General features: G+C 35.8%; 1 protein-coding gene across 4 annotated transcripts in view; it reads left to right on the forward strand.

The window, feature by feature from the left end:
• Window positions 1-16,013, forward strand: part of LOC145291136 (uncharacterized) — a 91,545-nt gene extending 75,532 nt beyond the window's left edge. For all 4 annotated transcript variants that reach the window (XM_080136653.1, XM_080136652.1, XM_080136657.1 and 1 more), the window contains one exon: window positions 7,201-16,013. In XM_080136653.1, coding sequence (XP_079992779.1) covers window positions 7,551-9,401 — 1,851 coding nt within the window. In that variant the 5' untranslated portion in view covers window positions 7,201-7,550 and the 3' untranslated portion in view covers window positions 9,402-16,013. The remainder of the gene's footprint in view (window positions 1-7,200) is intronic.
• The last annotated feature ends 2,534 nt before the right edge of the window (window positions 16,014-18,547 follow it).

The following is an 18,547-nucleotide window of genomic DNA, read 5'->3' on the forward strand; positions in this document are numbered from 1 at the left end:
TCTAGTTTTGTACACTGCTTATGTTAGGCTTGTAATTGTATGAGTGCATATTCCTAGTTGTTTGTAATCAAGCAGGGGTGCATTACGTTTCCCTTTAATTTAGATATGCATCTCAAAAATGCCAACGTTTCTATTTTAAAAGTAAGCAAATAACACCCCCTGCATCTGACAATGTTAGAAAAATTTAAAAAAAAAAAAGGAAATCACAAGATATTAATCAGGTGTTTACCATTTATAAAAATAGTCGTACACATTAAAGGAAATGCTCTTGTAGAATTTTAATGCCTACATCATCAATACTGAGTTTACACAGGGTTTTCTGAAGCAGTTCTGCATATTTCTGAAGAACTTCTAAGCATAAATTACATGTTTTTAAAAGAATTCATTTAATTGAATCTACTTAACTTTTTGATGATAGTACTTTTAGGAATGCGTGAGTGCACCGCTTAAATTCAACTAGTGTGAGTGGCCGGCGTTACACAGATATTAGGAAGTGTGTGTTGAGCAAAAAAAAAAAAAGTGGTATTAGGCAGGCAGGCTCAAACCTGTACCGTGAAGGAAAAAAATGTGAAAAAAAGTGATGTCTTTGCCATTGCATCCATCGCTAAGCCACAAGTGCCAAAGATTTAAATTTAGAGTTGCCTCTGTTGAAAGTTTTAGGCAGGCATGCATACATGCATACATACATACATTTAAACAGATAGGTGAGATTTATATTATATATCAATAATCAAAACTATAGCATGAAATAAATAAAACCTGGAAAAAACCTTTGAAAAAAGGAAAGGTTTATTTTGGCAAAAGAAAGTCTGACAATGTTAGAGTGAGATAAGAAATAATAAAAACTTCTTTGGATGTCGCAGGTAAACCAACAGTCATCTTCAGTTAAGGCTGTTTATGCTGGTGTATCAAGGGGAATGGAACAAGAAAAAGAGGTCTGTCTCAATGCTTGTTGGTTTCTGTGCTTACCAAACATGATTTCCAAATGGGCTACTGGTTTACTGGGCTAAAGAAGTTCCTTCAGGGAAAGATCGAATCAATATGCCCTGCCATCTGATTGGTCAGTGTGTGGATGAATCAGTTGGTATGGACATTGATTTGCAAGAGAAAATGTGTCTTTATTTCATTTGTGACTGCTACATCACCCCTTGCTTAGGCAGAAAGCCAACAGAGGAAAAAGTAGCAGTTGTAAAAAAATGTAAATTCAGTTTACAATTTTTTTATAAAAAATTGTTTTACATTATTGTAAAAAATTGTTCTTTGCTGCAGAAAAAATTGGAGGGGACTTTTTTGATTCAAAGCCTCTTTATTAGAGCACAATCTTTCTTGAGTTTTTGCAATTTATTTTTAAAAATGTTTGTCTTTTCTGTGAAAAGGTATTATTATTTTTATTTTTTTTAAAAGCAAGCAAAAATTAGTTAATTATAGTAGTTAGGAGTCCATTAATGCTGTTTTCCAGGATCAACAGTGATTCGCATCGATTATTGTATGTGAGCATCCTGTGTCAATTAATGCCGAACACCATATTCCATCAACGTAGGTGACAATCTCCAGGAGCGCCGCATTTACATCTTGGTGGGTGAGTAGGCTAGCGCTTATACTTAGTCCCCTTGTTTGTTTCTTGAATAGTCCTGGGCTCAGTGTCTAACTTTGCCACATCAGTAGCAATGGGTTCCACATCTTCGCAATTTCTCACTATGTAACCTTTGCGGCCGCATTTGAAGCAATTTACTTCTGTGGCAAGCTATTTCTAGTAGAAACAGCAGGTTTACAGTTTGTTGGACTCACGGCTGCAACCATGTGAAAGCTTTGGTCACTGGTTGATGTTATCACTCTTGCTCTTGCTATTAAGTCTCCATGGTTAGGGTCTCAATTTTTGATGCCTACTGGAGTTTGAATGATGGTGGTTTTTGTGCATATCCTATTTTGTAACCTCAGTAGAACCAACGGACTGTTGTTCAGTTCCACTATAGATTTTTTTATTTTTTGGTTAGAAAAAAATACACACGAAAAGTTTTATATTAACATAATGAATATTGTTGGTGTCTGCATAACAACCCAGATATATAAAAATGTGCTGAAGTCTTTACATACTGAAAAAATTGTTTGGTAAGGAAAATACATAAATACATGATGATGAATCTTCTATGGAATTCCTTTTTTCCGACATATTGTCATGCATATTTCTTTCTAAGCAAAAAAAAAAAAAAAAAAAAAATCCGTCATTCTCTTTCTTCCCACTGATGCATACAAAAAATAACTCTGGGTGAGCAAAGCAATCTTCTTCTTCTTCTTTTTCTTCTTCACAAAATCACAATTATATCCCGTCAGCCTCGCGAAAAAAACGTCCTTATATGCAGATTTTAATTGCGACATTACCACAATTTGCATATCTCTCTTTTCTTTGTACTGGGCAGATTCTGGGTTCAAATGACGGTGGTTCTTGTGCACATCCTACTTTGTAACCTCAGTAGAACCAATGAAGTGTTGTTCAGTTGTGCTACACATTCACAGGGCAATATGAACTGAGACAAATACATTGAGGACATTTCAGAAGCTGCTGCAAAGAAAGTGGGTTCCCTCTGTAGAGCTAGAAAACTACTCGCACCTGAGAGTATCATGTACCTCTACAAGGCTACCATTTGCCCATGCATGGAGTATTGTTGCCACATCTGGACTGATGCATCTACCACTAGGCTCTCTTTGAGAGGATCCAAAAAAGAGTTTTCAATCTAATAGGCCCCACTTTCTCAAGTAAGCTCCAACCTCTATCCCATCGCCACAATGTTGCATCTCTGTGTCTGTTTTACAAATATTTTAATGGAATGTGCTCTGATGAACTTGTTGCACTTGTGTCCCTTCGACGTAATATCCCCAACAAACCTTAGTGTCAAAATCTCACCCTGTTGAGGTCACTAAATGCCAGAAAGCTTTCTACTCTAATAGTTTCTTCACTTGAATAGCTAGACTTTGGAATTCCCTACCTGCTTTACTGGATGTACTGATATGCAGAAGTAAAATATAATGTTAACCAACAACTTGTTAACCTTTCCTATGCATGGTGCCTAATAGTAGCCTCTTACATCCAAGTGGCAATATGCCTTAGGAGTGAACATGAGTAAAAAAATGTTGATGTAATGTCTATGTGAGGGGAATATAGGGTTCTTGTGTTTTAATGTTGAGAAATTATTTTTACCCTGTTAATAGATACAGTCTTTTTTTTTTGCCATTAATACTAAGGGTAAAAATTTTGTCAGTGCATGAAAGCACACGATAAGTACCGGCATAAGCTGAAGTGAGAGGGCTTTTAATGATGACCTTTCGCAGAAAAAACATGAGACCATGGGAAAATGTCTTTTATGACAAGATCTGATGGTCTTTTCCTTAAAGTACATCAGTGGAATCTTACTAAATAAGCTCGCATTTGTTTTTGTACAGAACTAGATTTGTTTACAATTAATCTATTGGAATCAGCATCAGGCTCGATAATGATAGAGGGGCTTCATTGATGAATTCAGATGGAAAGTATCTCAGGTCCTCGAATAGGGCATAACAGCCAAGAAAGACAAGTACATATTCACCCTATCGCTTTTGGTAAGGACAAACATGCAATGCAAGTTTAATTCATGATGTAAACATTCTATCATCCTATTAGAAGCTGGGTGATAGTTGTGCAAAGACACTTGATTCCTTACATCTTGGAGGATTTCAAGAAAAGGTGAGATTTAAACTGTCTGCTAGAGTCACTAGTAATAGTTGTAGGAAATCTGTATCACAATATCCAGTCTGATATAAGAGCTTGCACTACAGATTCAGCTGAAATGTTGTTTAGGAGAATGACTTCAGGCAACTGTGTGGAAGAGGATATGCAGAACAGAAAATAAGTAAATCTCTTACTTTCCAGCCATGGTCAAACTAGATCAATATAAACATGGCTGAATCAAACGTCTGGAGTGTTAAATATTATGAGAGGTACATGAATATGCTTGTGCACCTTTGACTCTTGGAAGGATTTTATAACCGTGTGTAGAGAGTGATGTCAAGCCTCATATTTGGCCAGAAAAATCTAGCTATAATCATTTATAGTGTGGATTTAAGTCCAGGTGTGAAAGAATTTGCAGGGTATTAAAGACAACCCTACAATAAGTCATTGAAACAAAAGGTCTAGGTGTCATAGATGATCTGCATGTCCAAACTGGGCACAAGCAAATATGTGTATTTGCAAGTTTCAAATTCTAGTAGCAAGATATACAAAGTGTTCAGACGTGGCTAGTCTAAAGCCATTTGTTTAAATTCAATATCTGAAGATGAAGATAAAAAGTTAATAGAAATGGAGGACAAGGTCATTGGTACAGCATTCTGTTCATGGAGGCTATATTATTGGTAAATTGTGAAACAGTCTAAATGACGAATTTTACAGGAAGAATATTTGTTCAGCTTAGAATGCAGTGTAAGTGTAAGAGGATGGTGATCGGTGTAAATCACAAATTGACATCCCTTGAGTGAATACTGCTGGTAGGTTCTACTTCACTTTGTTAAAGGTTTTTAGCTGATTATCATTCAGCAAAATCTTTTTTTCTTCCTGTTACATCATAGGTAAAAAAGAGAAAACAGGAGATCTCCATAACGTGAGATAAAATATCCTAACCAATTAAGCAGACTAAGGAAGTGCCTGAGTTAGCGAAGTTAAGTCGGTAGTTTAAGGTCTTGTAGAGCCTTCACTCTTTCAGGTAAGGAAAATATATCTTTAGGGATGATAATGTGGCCCACAAAAACTAGAGACGAATCACCAGAAAATACGACTAATCCTCACTTTGTATTGCTGAAACTGTTTGAACATTAGGCAGAAATGAATGACATGTTCCTCAGGTAAAGCACTTGCAACGAGAATGCTGTCTATATAGTTAAAAAAGTGAACGCCTTTATATGTAGGATTTGGTAATGATCAAGTACACTTATGGCATTCAGTCGTTGATAGTCTCCAGTTGGTCATTAATTTCCGGAATGCTTCTGGACCATATGCAAAGAGGAAGCTTATGAACTGTACAAAGGGCATATAATTCCCAGCTGCAGCATATTCTTACGCTGCTTTTATTTTTTGTAGTGTTGGAAATGATGTGAGACCTATGGTCTTAATGTGGTGAGTTGTTGAGTTAAGTTGGTTAGCTCATAACACATTCAAGTTTGTTAACTTTAAGCATAGATGTAATAAGGTTTGATATGGGTTATCGTAGCGGCAATGAAAAATACTCAGCTGTTAAATGAGGCATTTGATTTCAAACTCAGGGAAAAAGTTCTGTACTAGCATCTATCAACCGACGTCTACGCATATGCACTAAGACATTGAAGTGGTGCAAAAAGTCCAGGCCTATAATGTGATAGGGTAAATACACAACCATAAAAAGCCACATAAATTCTCTATGTAATTCCAAGTCCAGAGAACAAGACATTTTATCGTATAGGAATATATGCAGTGGAAGACACTTTGTGAAATCTATTCCTTTATATGCTGATAGTGCTACTACATCAACGTAGCTCTTCTCTATGGTGGGTGCCAGGATTGTCTGTACTTGAGGCAGCAGCCTTGAAAATAAAAGCTGTTTTATAAGAGCATTCTTCACTAGAGCATCTTCTGCCAGCTCTATTATTCTGTGGGGCAATTCCCTTGGCATACACTCAACCAAAAGCTTGTCAGAAACGAACATTTGAAAACGTTTTTCAATGGATAGCGACATCCAGAGCATACTATTTGTTAGCTACAAAATCTTTGACAACAAGCATCAATGTTGCAGGGAATGTGCTAAATAGTATGTACAACTATCAGTACTTTGTAATGTTGTTTACCATGTAATATGAATCACAGTAGGCAAACCACACTCAACTGTCACCGTCAAAGAGACATTTTGTAATATAGGGTAACAACAAACCAATAAATTGAAGAGAAAACTAGAAAAAAAAACATTGTAAAATAAACACATTTCAGAAAGAAATAAACGTATTATAGCCAAAAATAAAAGGTAATAACATATTTTTAACAGTCGGGAAATGAAGAGTAGATGTGGTTTTTTTTTTTTTTTAGCAAGATGAATATGTTTATAATTACAGTGTTTCGGCTATGAGAAAAATATTTGTGGAAGGTATTTTAAGGGAATGGAGTGCTTTTTTTTTAAGTGATGTCTTGTTGGCTACTCTCTCTTATAAAGTGAATAGGGAGAGTCGATGGAAACTCAATGCCTAGTAGATGAGAAATCTTTTTAAAATGATTATGGGCATTTAGCTGAAGGAAAAACTTTGTGCCAATTTCTACTATACCACCTCCATCTTGTATTTGTGTGTGCGTGTTTTCAGCGGGGGGGGGTAAAAAATTTTGAATTTCTCTGTATTGAAAAATGTTTTTCTTTTTTGTTAGTTTATAGCTAGACATATCTTATACACATTTAAGAAAACTATGGAATGATTTAACTTTTATGCTTTGTGAATCAAACACTTCTAGCACATCGATTGCGTGTCCATCAGCCAGCAACACAGGGTTAACAACTGGATGCTGGATTTTGTCCTTTTAAATGCTCTATGTTATTATACTTTCAACATGTTGTTTCAGCAAGAGGAGAAAAAGTTTTTGAACGTCTCAATATTGAACAATATTTTTTCTGTTGCATAAAAATGAAATTTTTTGACTAATTTCAGTGATCCTTTTTACTTTGAGTCAGAAAGCTTTTTACTTTCTTTTTTATTAGTTTTTAACGAAACTCGCCTGATGGGGACTTCCTAAAACTATTGAATTTCTAACTTTTTATGCTTGGTAAATCCAATCTCTTGTAGAACATAGATTGTGTTGTTTTCATCAGTCAGCAATGACGGTTAAGGACTGGATGCTACAAATATGTTATAATCAAAAGAAGATTATTCAGTATTCACGTTAATGAATGATTTGTGGATTTGCAGTCCAATATTACTTGAAAAGTCACTGTTTTCATTTTATTAATCTATCTATAAACAACGTATCCTCTTATTTTAAAATTCAGGAAGAAAAAATTTGGGAATATTAATAAGATAAATAAATACTTTCATTTTTACTTATACTGAATTACTGTCTCAAACTGATAGATATTTTAAAAGTATTTTCTGTAATTAACTTTATACTTGTAATTAACTTTATATTTTTTTCTTTAAATAATTCGATATTTTTTATATTTACAGAATCTCCAGGAATCAAAACAAAAACATGAACAAATACACTATTGGATTTGATATGATCTTCATTCCTTTGGCAACTTAAATATGAAAATATATTAACGAAGATATTTTTACACATATTAATGTAAATTGCGTGAAGAATAATGCATAATGAGATAATATATTGGAAAAACAATGTATTGGAAAATGTTATACCAAGTCATAAAATAAAAAATTTCAGAGATCCACAATAGTTAAAAAAAACGAACATTCTGCTAATAGTAATAACTAAAATAATGTTAATATGGCTTCAAAATTGAAAGTTTGAATCATACTATTTTAAAATACTTTCCTACGTGTTTCGGTTTCTAAATATGGAAAAATATGAAAAAACAAACAGTAAAACATCTTCAAATATTTCAGCTTCTGAAAGGAAATTAAAAGATGATATTAAAGAGAAACAATATTCTTGTAAAACATGTGACTTTTCATGTTCAAAAAAATCTAACATGCTGAATCATATGCAAATACATGCTGGAGAGAAACCATACTCTTGTGAAATATGTGGTAACTCTTATACAATGAAGCAAACAATGTTGCGACACATGCGAATCCATTTTGCAAATAATCCATACTCTTGTGAAATATGTGGCCGTTCGTCTTCAATTAAATCTGATATCGTCAAGCATATGCGAACTCATACTGGAGAAAAACCATATTCTTGTGGAATATGTAGCTCTTCATTTTCAATAAAATCCAATATGCTAACACATATGCGAATACATACTGGAGAAAAACCATATAACTGTAATGTGTGTGGTTCTTCTTTTACTTTGAAACAGACAATGTTGCGACATATGCAAATACATTCAGGAGAGAAACCATATTCTTGTGAAGTTTGTAAATCTTCATTTACACAGAAGCCCCATTTATTGCGACATTTGAAAACGCACTCCAGAGAGAAACCATTTGTGTGTGACATATGTGGCTCATGTTTTTCACGCAATGATCATATGTTAAAACATATGCGAACACATACTGGAGAGAGACCATATTCTTGTAATGTTTGTGGCTCTTCTTTTACACAGAAAACTGATATGGTTCGACACAGGCGAACACATTTCGCAGACAATCCATATTCTTGTAAAATATGCAGCTGTTCCTCTTCAAGTAAATCTGATATGTTGAAACATATGCGAACACATACTGGAGAGAAACCATATTCTTGTGAAATATGCGGTTCAGCATTTTCAGAAAAATCTAACATGGTGAAGCATATGCGAATACATACTGGAGAAAAACCATATTCTTGTCAACAATGTGATGCCTCTTTTACATTGAAACAGACAATGTTACAGCATATGCAAACACATACCGAAGATAAGCCATATTCTTGTGATTTTTGTAAGTATAATTTTACAAATGAAAACGAAATGGTTCATCACAGACGAACACATACTCAAGAGAAACCATATTCTTGTGAAATTTGCGGATCTACATTTTCAAAGAAATCTAATTTGACCAAGCATATTCGAATACATACTGGAGAAAAACCATATTCTTGTGAGATATGCGGTTCGGCATTTTCACAAAAATTTAACATGCTGAAGCATATGCGAGTACATACAGGAGAAAAGCCATATTCTTGTGAAATATGTGGTTCCTCTTTTACATTGAAACAGACACTGTTGCGACATATTCAAACACATACAGGAGTGAAACCATATTCTTGTGATTTTTGTAAGTCTACTTTTACAAGTAAAACTGAAATGGATTGTCACAGACGAACACATACTGGAGAGAAACCATATTCTTGTGAAATATGCGGCTCTTCATTTTCAATCAAATCTAATATGGTGAAGCATATTCGAATACATACTAAAGAAAAACCATATTCTTGTGAAGTATGTGGCTCCTCTTTTACATTGAAAAATGCAATGTTGCGACACATGCGAACACATACAGGAGAAAAACCATATTCTTGTGACGTTTGTGCTTCTTCCTTTACACAGAAACACCATTTGTTGCGCCATATGCGAACACATACTGGAGAGAAACCATATTCTTGTGAAATATGTGGCCTTTCTTTTACACGTAAAGATCATATCTTGCAACATATACAAAAACATACAGGAGAGAAAAAATATTCTTGTGAATTATGTGGTTCTTCGTTTAAACAGAATAAGACTTTATTACAGCATATGCGAACACATTTAAATGTATGAATTACTCAATAGACATCTTATGTTTGTGACATATTAGATTTCATTATTTTAATGTAATGATCATATGTTGAAACATGCCAGCATACAGAGATAAACCATATTTTGTGAAGTATGTTGGTCTACTTTTACAAAGAAAACTGATAGTATATGCTAGCTTGAGCCTATCTAAGATAAGATATACAAACTAAACTACTGAATAAACGCTTAAATGTCTAAAAGAGCAATACAAAAGTCCAACACCTATTCTTCATAGGTTCCCTTAAGCTATAAGCGAGCTCAGACGATTTCATGTCAACATGAACCAGGTTGAACGTACATTCTCTGAAGATATTGGAATGAATTCTGACTTGGACAAAAATACCAAGTGTTCTGTCAATGCTGAGAAGATGAAAACGGAAAGCACACAACTTAAGGAAAACACTGACATCAAAGATCTAGAAGAGCAGAAATATTCAAAATCCTTAGCAAATAGAAAACGAGTCAACATTCATTTGCAAAATACATCTAAACAAAAATGTAATTGGCATTAACGGACAAGCCATGCCAGCGATAACACAGTTTTGCATTATTGATTTGCCACGATAAGCCCTACTAAGTCTAGACAGTAAATGAGGAAAATTTTGGCACTGTGTAGAATGATAGACAGAAACCAGTATCCACCAAGATTGTATCTACCAAGAGGAGCATTATGTATGAAATATATCATGAATATCGAACCTCTATTGCAAACACTGGGCACTATCTGATGAGCTCCTGGAAGCTAAACATGATGACACATCAACTTTAAAAGAAAACAGCTAGTACAACAACATCAATCACAAAACAGCAATAAATCCAGCAGACAAGGCTGAAAAAACACCTGCGGCAAGATATTCCACAAAGTAATAGGGACTAATAGATACCTCGCAGCGACATTAAACACTTTAGAAAACTCTGAAGAAGGATGTGACACACTCTTTAGAACATTTGCTGCCTGAAGATGCTGCCCATAATCAACAAGATCACCATGACTATGCATTAAAAGTTCTTGATATCGCGTTAACATACATCTGATTATTGCTGTGGCAACAATTTACAACCCAGAATACTAATTACAACTATATTTCCTACACCTTATCGGACTGCTCTTTGACTAATACAGGCGTATGTTAGTTCACACACTGTATATTGAATGCAGTGCACAATATGCAATAAATTCTACATCAGTAGCACAATGATGCACTTCTATATTTGATTAAAAGGACACCTAAAACACGCATATCTTCCTTCTGTACATAAACACATGTAGCAAGACCAACAACTTAATCAGGATACAAATCCTGGCCATGGAAGATACGTTGAAAACCTTTCGATAAAGGAATCTATTATTATAGCAAAATTGCATTTGTAAATTAATAACCGACTCTCATTCGCATCATTATTTTTAATCTGATACATACAGTTTCATGTCTAAACGATTGTTAACTTCAAATATTGAAAAAAAGATAGAAAAGAAGTTCATAAACATAATATTAAAATAATGTGCACATACAAAAATAGAAAATAGAAAGAAATTTATACATATAATATTAACTATAAAATTGGAACAAGACTGTTAAAGCGATTAAGGGGGAAATAACTCTAAAGAAGCTAAGGGTTATCGCTCTTTATAGATCCTGAAAAGACTAGAATTCAACTGAGGAAACAAAGGACAATATGGCAGTTTTGCTTACCTATGAATATCGTTTTCTTCTGTGAATCAGTTGTATTTAACTTATAATTAGCTTTTCTACTTATTATTCGAATATTTAATGATTTTTTTACATAAACGTCACCACTTATCAAGGCCGATAGGCCACTCAAGGATAAGGGTTAAAGAGTGTAGAGTAGTCAAAAGGACAATATAGTAATCGATAGTAATGGAAGTTCGGTAAATTTGTTAACTTAAGTGGAATGGCTCATCAGAAATTTGTTCACGTTGGACTTGAAGACAACCATATTATAGAAAGCTGGAAAGCAGGAAAACGGAAGACAATTCCACAGGCGTACAGTTCTAAGAAAGAAGCTTTGATCATGGAATCTAGGTTTAGGTTTAGGTACAGATAAAGAGTGGGGAAAATTATTGATAATGTTTTCAGCTAGTCTAGTGTTTCTTGTGAAAGTTTAGCGAGGGGGGACCATAGATTGAAGCTCAGTTGAACACTTTCCATGAAAATAACGATAAAGCAGAGATAAACTCGCAACATCTCTTCTGTGAGACAGAGGTTGCAGCGAAGAGAAAAGGACATCTCCCACTAGGCCACAAAGTCTATTTTGAACCCTATCAAGGCAGGACAAGTCTTTTCTAGCAGCTCCTGCCCATATGTGGCAACAGTACTCTATCCTTGGACGTATCTGGCTCTTATATAGATAGAGAATTGCATCAGCAGTGAGATATCTACTGGATCGATAGAAGGATCCGACCATTTTTCCAGCGGCCTTGACAACAGATTTGATGTACGTATTCCATTTAAGATCAGAAGTAAAGGTCAAGCCCAGAAGCTTGTCAAAACTTGAGGCCTCCCCAAGACGAGAGCCATTCATTTTAATTTATGCCAGATGGGGATCAGAACGTTGATGATGTAAAGATAGAAGCTTGGTTTTAGATGCATTAAAAGTAACCAGCCACTCCTTTCCCCATTGTACAACGTGATCAAGATCAGAGGAGAGAGAATCGGAGAGAACTTGTGTCGTTTACTGTCTTAGATGATTCTGACGTCTTATTTTTCCGAGCACAACAAAGGCCAAGATTATTGTATTATATGTTATCTTTATTTACTGTTTTCTTTATTAAATTGAAGCGTTTTATTTTTTCTATTAAAAACAAACACAGGGCCTTAAAGATATTGTGCTGTAATATAATTTATTTTACTTTTTACTCAGGTGAACTTATAAAGCGTGCATTAAAATACAAATATAATTTTCGACTGGTTTTTCAACCATTAACTTCTCAATTTTTTTAATTTTGAAAGCCCGTAATTTTTTCACTTCACTGCAGAATAAATTAAAGTTTTTAAGCCCTTTTTTTAATTATTTCATTTTCGTATTTATATTTTAATTTTAGATTTGTAAGGAGAGGTTTTTTAGTATTTAATCTGAAATGTTATAATTCTTTTTTATTAAAAATTAATTTGATGGCTTGTTTCGTATTAGTTTATTTTAAACTGTTGACTACAACTAGATTTAAATACTTATACAACTTATATTTTATATTTAACTGTTTATGACTTAATAAATGTTAATACCTTTTTGTATAAGTTTAACACAAAAACAATGCACAGTGCCAGCTGGACGTAAGGGACTACTATTTGGGACAAAATCAATAAGGATACTGTGTAGGAAGTTGAGCAGCAAGTTGTATTAACCCTTTATGACCTGGTTGAACTAATTTGTTCAGTCGTAAATAAATAAATCTATAACAGCATAAATAAAGTGGGAATTGATTCCAACACGCCTTGTACATATGGTAGATACTAGATACCTTCAGATTGCAACTGTCCATTGTTTACATTCAGTATGCCGTCATACTGTTTCAGACAGTGGAGGATTTCGTATGTTGTCATAAACACACTTTTTATAAGCACTATGGATATTACGGTAAGTTTATGAAATGCAAAAATACTCAATGGAAGTTTAAGTATGGAACTTCTTAATTTTTCCATATTGAAGACAATCATAGTGCATTATTTTTAAGCTACCTAAAATTATCAATAAATATATTTTAATCCTTTACATCATAATTCAGATCATAAAGGGTTAATAAGTTTAACACAAAAACGAAATGTTTCAAGAAAATTAAATTACATGAATGTAAATTTCTTATTTTCATAATATATTTCCTTGTGTTGTTTGTTTTCTCATTTGTAATACTGCTCTCCGGTGTCATGAATATTCCAATACATTTTTATATATTTAAAACTTGAGTATAAATTTAGCATGAACTGCAACATTTTGTTACTTATTTTGAATCCCAAATAAGGCACAGTGCATGTTGGACACCAAATCAATAAAATTAAAATGTAGGAAGTTGAGCAGCAAAGTTTTTGTTCATACTACACTTGAACTTCCGCATATCAATACAGCAAGGGGCCAGGGAGGGAATTCCATAGTCTAGCAGTTCGGGAGAATAAACTTAGTAGAATCCTTAATGAATAGACAAAAGAATCTCCGAAAACGTGTGGTGATTGTTGGTAGAATAAGACATTTAGAAATAAATAGTAAATAACAATGAAATCAGTGAAGAAAAGGCTTAGTTAATAAGTATGTCTGAACTTATTTCAGAACGAGTTATTTTTATAGGCTAATTATTATTAAACAAAATGAATTTTTTTCATTAAAACTTTGAGGGTTTACTAATTCAAATATCAAATTCAATGAATTTTCTTAAATCTTCACTACTAAATAGTCATATAGTTGACTTACAAACACACCTGTCGTAGCATCAAGTTCTTGTGTTCCTACATATGTTATAAAAGATCACACAACATATATTGGATGAAATTGTTCCCACAAATATCCATCCAGTAGCAAATAAGAATTTTGATATTTCATACAAAACACAACCAACTCAAGTGAAACTATCGGAGATTGTTGGGAGTAATCAGCAAACTTATCAAGTCTAATCGCTATGAATTATGGACAATTCATAGTCATGTAATAGCAGATTGTGTTCTCGTATTTATTCTAATAGGTCACTAAAACTAACTAAAGTTTGCCTATGTATTATCCAAAACATTAACATTTTGGGAGGTGAAAACCGAATAGTACTTGAGATGTTCATCCATAAACAGAATACTGAGTAGCAAAAGCGACAAGAGTAGAGTAATCATGAGCGTTTTGATCATCCAGCAGATGTTTACGTGTTCACTCAGTAGTGAAGGAAGAATCTGCTGGATGCTATTGGTACATGTATAATGGCTTATAGTAACAGATTGAAACCCTGCGGTGGGAAGAGTCGAGTATGTGGGAGTTGAACACTCTCAGCCTAAATCGATTGTCGCCCTTTAACTCAGAAGAGCGACCTAGCTACGGCACTTCCTGTTTCTCATATTTCACCCTTTTTTCTGCTGAACGCTCAAACAGTCAACATGTGACAAACACCGCTCTGGTGGAGCCATGAACCACCACCGCGTCCTGACTAGCCAGTCAACTGCAAGTAACGTTACTCATCTTTCATGAACTCTGATTCTTTCTATTACCCTTTCCTGTATATATTTATGCAAATAAATTGCATTTGTTTCGTTGATATATAGCGGTATATTTTCATCTTCATTATGCGACCTTTTGTCTTTTCAGTTCCTCTATCATTAAATATATCCATTCCACCATTATATACACGGGGACGGGATCGTCTCTAACACACGGACGACTGTCCTGTCCCCAACAAGTATATTAGCTAGTTTAGCTATATGGTTTGCATGGCTGGACCAAATACATACAAAGGAAATATTTGACACGTAAAATAGGCGATAAAAACAATGTAAATTAAATATTTATAAGAAAAATAAGTTACAATAACAAATGTTTACCTTTGGCAAACGTAATAGATAACGTTATCAAGTTCTGAGAAGAAAAATATGTTTCGATATGTTATGTACTAGTATATATAATGCATGGAATTGTAATGTTTTTAGTTGTGTCATCTAAGTTCATGTATGTTTGTATCGCCCTCCATATGATTTTTAGAATCCTGAGTGTTTGTAATTGCCTAGTGTATATAATGTTCGTCGTGAGTATGTGCGTGTGTGACGATTTATACATATGTATCTACATATATTAATCTAGTTCCAATGGGGGATGCAAAGGTTTATAAACAGTTTCCGAGAGGACAAATTATTAAAATTTTTAATAAAGAAATAATTTTTATTTACTTTTTTATGTATACACATTCAACATCTCGGCATTTGGGAAAAGAAACGCACTCCTTGACCGGCCAGTTGCAGGTAACTTCATCATCATCATCATTATAATTCTCTTCCAGCAGTCCGGCTACTCTCTCCTACCCTCAGGGGTGGAGGAGGAGGGGGAGGAAACGGCTTTTGCCCATTTTCATCAGTGCAAACCTAGCCGGCCAAGAAGAAGGACGCTAACTTCGTCTCCGTCAAGAAAGGATTTTTGACGTTAAATTATTACGGGGTTTTTTCTCCTCCTTTGGGGAAAGAGGTTTGTTTAGAACTCCATTGGGAAGTACTAAACTGTTAACGTTATTTTATTCGCAGTCATTAAAAGACAACAAGGTCTTACGACTGGAAAATTAATACCAGTTATTAAAAGGCAAACAAGAGTCTTACAACTGGTAAATTATTAGTCTCAAAGGATTACCGAAAGAAAGTGCAATGTGAACCGACATCTTGCTGCCCAAATCCCTACATAGTACCCCAGTAGCTGTTGCCCCTGATAGTAGCCCCCTACACCAAAGTGGCAGTGTGCCTTTTTGGGGGTGAAAATGTAATTTAAAAAAATGCTGTGTTTGAGGAGTTCTTTTCTCTTTGTTATAGAAACATTTTCTCCGGATGTTTTCTTATTTCATGACCTCTAGATTTTTATAATAATAATAATAATAATAATAATAATCATAATAATAATAATAATAATCACATAGGTCACTTGGCGATGCTCGGAAGTGCTAAGGTTGGAGACATGATCAAATAAAATAGATGTTCATGAGTTCATTGAAAAGTAACGAAGGGTTACAATTAGTAGTTGATATGTCTGAACACCAAATAAAATAACTCGTATTCTTATCCTTAAACTGTAGTACTTACCAACAAAACAAACGCCCACGTGTTTGTGCCTTGTGTAGGCATGCGCGATAACAAAACTTGGGTTTTTATAAGCGGAAGTCTCGAGGTTGTCAGGAATATCCGGGTGCATGCGCAAGAGGAGGGATTAAGAGAGTGGTAAAAAAGGCAGGTCGAGTGAGAAGGTTGTGGTTGTTGTCATTGGACGTTACAGTGACGCGTGCGTTAGCAGTTGATTAAGAAGTTGTTGTTTTTTTGTGTCAAGTCGTGCATCTCGGTGAAGGTCATATAAGTCGTGCACCTCGGTGAAGATGAAGGTCATAAGCTATTTCGGCGATTTCGTTTTGTCTCTTTTCCTGGACAACTATGGCTGGGGCAAAGTTTGATTTAAAACTGATACCCGAATTTGACGGATCCACTTCTGTTGTCGACTGGGTCAGAAAGGGTTGAGTTGACCTACAACCACTGTGAAGTAAAGGAGGTGCATACCGTGATTCCCCTGAGATTGGCTGGAGGCGCCGTGAGTGTATATCAGCAACTTAGTGCCGTGGAGAAGGCTGATGTTAACTCTATAAAAAATGCTTTATACAAGGCATTTGCCATGGATCCCTGCATGGCCTACGAAACATTTGCCTCTAGGAAGCTCATGCCAGGAGAAACCATTGACGTCTTCTTCGCAGAGCTGAAGAAACTTGCAGTTCTATTTGGCAATGGAGTGTCAGAGCTGTACGAGCCTTTTTCAAGCCTCACACAAAAACACATATTCACATGTCAAGCTATGTCATATACATACGCGCACACAAACATATGCACCCACGTCCACACATATTCATGTTCGCAGACATACACTCACATTCACGTGTATAGACACACACGCTAACGCACACATATGTACTCACACGCGCACACGAACGCACACATGGACGGCGTCACTTCCGCTTTTTAAGCAATTATACACATGCGCAAATGACCACCGGAAACGAGTATAAAACAAAGAGACAAGCTGTTTCTACCCTTTTTAGGGCCAACTCTCAACCAGAGAGGTTGGGCTAACCAGCCGCCTCCCTTTTGGGAGGCGCACGCTCTCGCGCGTCATGCCCACTTACTACTATGTATGGGGCACGAGCTAACAGACTGTATGTACACATTCACACTCTTTCTTTCTTTATCTACTACTGTTCCCTGAGAACACCTTCGCATAGCTGACTACTAACTGATGTCAACTCTGATATCCTCTTCTTTGTCTACACGCTGGACTATCATTCTCAATTTTCACTACAACACTTATTTCTCTTCCCACGCGCGAACAAACGATAGTGACCCGAGCTTGAGATGAAAACACAGTTCCTATTCTTCTACAACACCAACCCCGCAACGAACATTGGTTACACTCACGCGGGCATGAACACATGTTATAACTAAAACGTTCATTCTTTCAACAGCAAATAAACAACGTTTATCTTATCTATCAATTGAGTCTTTGTTTCCTTAAATTCCATTCGTTTCATTATTTTCTTGCGGCGAGCTAGGGTATTATGCCCTGGTCCGCAACAGAGCAGACACTGGCGTATGCATTTGTGGCCGGCCTTCCCACCCATGTTAAGCAACTGTTGAGGGCTTCCACCAGCATATCTGTAACGCCCATGGAACATTTGTTGGAACGCGCTCAAGCTATTATCAGAGATGAGGAGGACCTGAGGGAACCAGTTGTAATGATGACGCAGGCAGCCAAGACTAATGCTGAAAAGAGTCCCAGTTTGAGACCCACGACCAATGGGAGATGTTTCTGTTGCGGCCAGCGAGGCCATTTCGCAAGAAGTTGTACTAACAAGCGGCGGGGGCGCCCACGCTGTTTCCAATGTGGTAGTTATGGACATTTATCCCAAAATTGTGTGGGAAATGCATCAGGGGGCAGGACATCAGCGCCGCCCTGTTCCCCGGACAAGATTTAATTGAGGTGCAACCGACAATAAATGTGTACGTGAACCAAGTGCCTTGTTCAGCTCTTCTCGACTCCGGGTGCTCACACACCATCATGAGTGCCAAGTTGTGTCGAAACTGGACAAAGCAGAACATTAAAGTAACCACAATAGGTGGCAATATGCAAGCTTACTGTGGAGCCAGAACTGTCAAAGTCCACACAGACTCTGGTGTGGCTGCAAACATTAATGTGCTGGTGATGCGAGGGGATTTGCTGGGATTTAATGTATTGTTGGGATATGATGCTATTAAGGCACTGGGGGGAGTTGTTATCGGAAGAGATGGGACTGTGCGGTTTTTGGAAACCCCAGTGTGTGCTGCAGTTCACATTGATCGGCCTGATTTTAAGGTGGACTACGACCATCACCAAAAAGCATGGACTGCATCGTGGAAGTGGACAGAAGGAAG

The sequence above is a fragment of the Euprymna scolopes genome, chromosome 12, assembly GCF_053919585.1.
Source record: "Euprymna scolopes isolate OS-2025 chromosome 12, ASM5391958v1, whole genome shotgun sequence".
NCBI lineage: Eukaryota > Metazoa > Mollusca > Cephalopoda > Sepiida > Sepiolidae > Euprymna > Euprymna scolopes.